The sequence below is a fragment of the Parus major genome, chromosome 4A, assembly GCF_001522545.3.
Source record: "Parus major isolate Abel chromosome 4A, Parus_major1.1, whole genome shotgun sequence".
Taxonomy (NCBI): domain Eukaryota; kingdom Metazoa; phylum Chordata; class Aves; order Passeriformes; family Paridae; genus Parus; species Parus major.
Window position 1 is genome coordinate 16,184,940 of NC_031772.1, and position 5,186 is coordinate 16,190,125.

The window sequence follows — 5,186 nt, forward strand, 5'->3', positions numbered from 1 at the left end:
AGGGGAGCCCGCCACGCCAGCAAAACCCTCACCATGGTGGTCTCGGTGACGGAGCCAAAGCTGTTGATGAAGATGTTGCACGTCACGTTGACAGGTGGACCTGGAAAACAGCGTGAAGCCTCCTCTTGCCGCCGGCTGCCGAGACACGTGCGCTCCGCGGGCACACGCGGGGACAGCGGCTCCGGCAGACGCTGCCTGGCTGGACGCACACGGGTGTCCCCTGCCTGTCCCCGGGGTGTGGGTGAGCCCCAGCACACCCTGCAGGCACTGCAGCCGCCCGTGCTGTCAGGCACAGTGAGCACACAGTGCTGGCAGGAGTGGCCGGGACACCGGGGAGGGTGTTGGGACACGGGGATGTGAGTCAGGGTTCTGCCCCAAAGCCCCCGGGTTTGGGCAGCCAGAAGCATGGATCTGCCAGGTTTGGAACCCTCACACTTTAGCTCTTACCTTTGAAGTTGGGTCGAATGCGGGCGTCGTACCCTGAGGTTCGTCCCATAAGCTTGTCCAGGAAATCAGAGGGTGACATGGGCTGGGGTGAGCTTCGGGACCCAGCTTTAATCTCCTCTCGCCCTGAGACCAGCCTGTGGGGCAGAGGAGGCAGGTCAGCTGCTGCCTGCTGGCACCAGGAGTCTGCAGGCCCATTTTGGCACCCTGTGGGGACACTTGGCTGCCAGGGCAGGCGGCTGTGCCCGTGCTGCAGCCACTCCAGTTCCCAGGCAGCATGTTGGGGGAATCCCTTCCTTCTGCTGCGATCCTGGTGGCTTTTCCCCTCACCTGAGTGTCACATGCCCACATTTTGCCTGTCCCTGCTCCACCACGTCCCTTGGCATGGGACTGGGTGCCAGTGCCTCTTGGCTCCAGGGCTGTGGTGAAGACAGGGCACAACCAGTGCTGGAGGGGGAAAGCAGGGAGGCTCCTCGGTTTCCACCTACAGCTCTGGCTTGAGCTGCTGAGCAAACAATCACACACTGCCTGTCATGGGCTCATGGCTTGGGGGACACAATGACCCTGCCTGAGTGAGGAGGTGTCCAGAGCACAGCTGGGTTCTGACATCTTGCCAGGGGCCAAGGAGATGTGGCAGGAGAGGAACAGCAAAGCCCACCTCCATACTAGCCATGGTGATGAGTTCTCCCACACAGCGCTCTGAATGATGATGGAGATTTATTTAAACTGACTCTGGAGGGGATATTTTTGTGAATGCATCTTAGCCTGCCAGCTTCTCTCTTCCTGTCAGTCTATAATGATAATTTCAAGGAACAATGCGAGAGATGTTCACTCACCACATTGCCAGGCATGTGGCTGTGATGGAGAGGAATTAGCCAGAGATCTCTGGACACAAAAGGAGCTTTGAGCATGCTGCTGGTGCTGCTGCATGCTGCCTTATAACTCCACCAGATCTCTGCCCAGGTGGATCCCACTCCTCCTTGGTGCTACAACCCCATCACTACAAGAAGAGGATGACGCTGGGAGCCCTGTGGTCCTTCCTCCTACCTCTTTTCAAAGGGGTGAAATTCATCCTAGAGGGGTTTTTGTGCACCCTTACAAGCTTGAAATGGTCACAACCAAAATATTCCAGTGGGGCAGGTTTTCATTTAATTGGAGAAAGGCAGCAGAGAATACCTGAGATTCATCCTAATCAAGAGCAAAAGGCTGGGAGAAATTCCCTGCTAGGAGCTGCATGAGCACGGTGTGGTGCCTTTGGGAGGAGGGCTGCAAGAGGCCAGGCTAACAAGGAGTTAAGTGAGGCTTCTGCCTACCACATAGCTGTGAACCATGTCCTCCTCAGCAGGAGAGGACAGTGAGGGTTCTCCCCTGGAGCACGTGGGAGGGAGGCTCCTGGCTTCCCTTGGCAGGTAGCTCCTTGAAGAGGCTCAGATAACTGCCTGAGCCACAGCGGATATGCAGCTCAAACCTGCGTGGGGGATGCCAAAATGCCCAGAGTGCAGCCACTTCCCACGGCATCCCTGGCAGGGCCGTGCTGGGACGAAGCTCTTGGGCACAGCCCCTGCCTGCAGCTCCCCACTGGAGGCACTGCCTGCCCTGGGGCCTCTGCCCGACCCTGGGCTGGCCACCGCAGGGCCCTGGAACTCAGCACCTCTGTGGAGAGAGTGGACGGCGTGGCTGGAAAATGCTGATGTCTGCCTAAAAACGCTGCCCTGAGACAAGCAGATTCTGCACGTGAAGCAATTCTATTCTACCCCTCCTTGCCATAAATGTTGCAAATTCCCCCCATGCTGCTCCAGCCATACCGAGTGTGGGGAAGGGGACAGGGATCAGGCTCAGCCCAGGAGTCCTGCAGCCCTCAATCCCTCCCTTCCTGACCCACTCTCCTTTGCATCCCACCTTGTCCCATATAACATCCGAGGTGGGCAGAGATGGAAAAAGGGACCTGGGGGACTTTAGATTTTCCAGCCAAGTGGGACAAGGGTTGTTCCTGTACCCATGGGACCTGGGGCACCCCCCCACTGTCCCGAGTGACCTAGGGTCTGGGTCAGGGACTGTCCTGAGCTCTCCTCCCCCCAAACACCATGAGCCAAAAGGATCTGGACGTCTCAGGAGCTTTGCAGCACCAGAGAAGGAGCTGTCTGGGAAATCACCTAGCCCAGCTCTCCCTTTCTCCCGTGGTGGCAATACTCTCCCGCTGGCCTGGGGCCAGGGGAACCCTCAGGGGCTGCTGGGGACAGGCAGGGTCTGGCTGTGCGCAGCGGGGGACTGGAGGGGGAAGGTCTGCTGGGTCCCTCGGAGCGCTGGGTCAGGGTCCTGGGGAATGGAGAGCGAGGCCAGATTTGCGGGAGATCCAGATAGGAGCTCGGAGCGTTCTGTCTGGGGCATCAGGCCCCGGAGACAGGTCCGGATCGGGGGTCGGGATGAGGGTTCCGGGGCTCGTTCGGGTCTGAAAGGGGATGCCCAGGTCCCGCAGGAGAGCTCTGTCTCCGAGAGGGGGTGATACCCGGGGGCCGGAGGGGAATCGCGGCTCCCGGGGGATGGGGTCCGGGTGCCGGGGGAGCGGCTCGGAGAGCAGCGGTCCCGCAGCCCCGCGCAGCACCGAGCACCCGCGCCGTGCGCTCACCTGAGCGGGCCGCGCCGGGGCAGGAGGCAGCCGAGGAGGAGGAGGAGGAGGAGGAAGGCGAGGGCACCGGCCCGGAGCGCGCCCATCCCGCCGCAGCCCGCAGCCCCGCCGCCCCGGGCGCACGGGCATGACCCGGCCGGCGGCGGCGGCGTCCCCGCTCCCGCTCTCGCCGCACCGGGGCCGCCGCCGCTGCCGCCGCCCCCCGCCCGGTCCCGCTCCTCATAGTCCGGGCGCCCGCCGCGGGGTGGGCGCCGGCCGGCTGCGGGCCCCGGGAGCCGGGCGGAGCTTCGCCCGCCGCGGCGGGCAGGAGGCGGGCACGGCGGTGGGGGGCTCCCGTGCCCGCCTCCTCCCCGTCCCCTCGGGGCCCTCTGCCGCCCAGCCCGGGCTGTCCCGGAGCCCGCGTCCCCCGTGGGGGCTCCTCGGAGCGGGGACGGAGCGACCCCCGCGGGGTTTGGGAGGGTCCCGGGGCGCACCGGGGTCGGGGCCGGCGGGGTCTCGGGATGCGCCGGGGCTGAGGAATGTGGCAGCGCTGATGGCTGCGCAAGGGATGCTCGGAGGACGGGAACAGTACCGGGATCAGAGGACGTGCGGGGCTGAGGGATGTGCGGGGATCGAGGGCTGTGCGGGGACTGAGGGATGTCCCAGAGGAACTGCCCGTCGGATGGGGGGGAGCGGCTGGGAAAAACAGGGCTCCTAAATCCTTCTGGCTGGCCTTGGGGCCGCAGCTCAGCTCCCTCCTGCTGGGGGTGGGGGACTCCTGCGCTTGCGTTTCCCAGAGGCTCAGCGGATGGACGAGACTGTCCTGGGTGAGCTCCCCGGAGAACACAAGATGGACAGTCGTGTCTGCGCGATGCGGGAGCTGCAGCGGCTTCCAGGGAGAGGGAAACCAAGGCACAGGGAGGGGAGCTGCCTCTTAACCAGAGGCAGGGCTGGGACTCGGGCTGCTCGGTCGCCTTTGCCCTGTCCCCTGAGGCCACCCGGCCAAGCCGCAGAGTCGCCTCTGGTCCAAGGCAATCTATGATTAATTTGCAAGGAAGTAAATAGTATTTAAAAAAGATAAAAGTGAAGAATAAATGATTCCTGGCAGATATGTCAGTCAGGTTTCTGTTCACTCTAGTGTGGCTGGCTCATCTCATTTATTTGTATTAATTGCAGCCTGGTAATGGCTGGGAGCTGCTGTACAAAGCCATTGCCGCAGGGGTCCACAGAGGAGGATCTCAGAGGAGAAGGAGAGCACGGTGCCCCCTGTGCCTGCTCTCCCCAGGGCGAGTGCAGGACTTTGAGAGGTCCCCACTGGATCTGCTGCAGTGTGAGCGAGGGCTGGCTGTGTGAGGCTGAGCCCGGGGTGCCTGGCCCAGCAGGGCAGAGGGGGCTGCAGGCGGTGGCCAGCGGGCACTTGGCTTGAGGCAGCGTGCAGGAGTCCTCATCCCCACTCATCGGCTCTCCCAGCACCAGGAGCTGGGCCAAGTCTCCTCTGATTACCGTTGCCATTAATGTTTACGGTGCCACGGTGCTGGGAGGCGCAAGGCACAACGCGGAGCCCCAGGGAGCAGAGCCGTGTGACAGCTCCTCTTCCTGACACTGTCCGAGCTAAGCGGACCTGACACTTCTGGGAGGAGGGGAGCCAGTGCATCCTCTCTGCTCTCTGGGGAAACTGAGGCACTGGCACGGTGTCCCTGCATCAGCTGAGGGCCCTGAGGATGGTCAGAGCGGCTGTGGGGCCAGCGTGTCAGGTGGCCACGAGCAGGGGAGCTCAAGATAACCAGGTACAAGCCATGAGTGCTGTGGTCAGCAGGGTGCTGGGACCGAGCTGACGAGGCTCTTGGAGAGGCCGGTGAAGCCAGTGTGGCTCCCCGATGGGCAGCACTGTGGGGGATGCTGCAGGCACAGCCCTCCTGCCCGCCTTGCAGCTCTGCAGGCAGCCAGCACTGCGAGGAGTCAAGCAGGGCTGAAAGGAAGCTCTGGGAAAATGAAGGCAGCGAGCATCCCATCAGGAGGGTGAAAGCAGTGCTGATTTGTTGCTGGCTGGGTCGGGGGGATGGAGCAACAGCTGCAAAACCAGAGCCCCAGCAGTGCCCAGGGAACCCCAGGATGGCGCCTCATCCCCACCAGGGGA

General features: G+C 62.9%; 1 protein-coding gene across 2 annotated transcripts in view; it reads right to left on the reverse strand.

The window, feature by feature from the left end:
* Positions 1-3,174, reverse strand: part of LOC107203770 — a 9,707-nt gene extending 6,533 nt beyond the window's left edge. For both annotated transcript variants that reach the window (XM_015626149.2, XM_015626148.2), the window contains exons 1-3: positions 3,071-3,174; positions 448-581; positions 33-100 (exon numbers count right to left, since the gene is read on the reverse strand). In XM_015626149.2, coding sequence (XP_015481635.1) covers positions 33-100; positions 448-581; positions 3,071-3,156 — 288 coding nt within the window. In that variant the 5' untranslated portion in view covers positions 3,157-3,174. The remainder of the gene's footprint in view (positions 1-32; positions 101-447; positions 582-3,070) is intronic.
* Between the last annotated feature and the right edge of the window lie 2,012 nt (positions 3,175-5,186).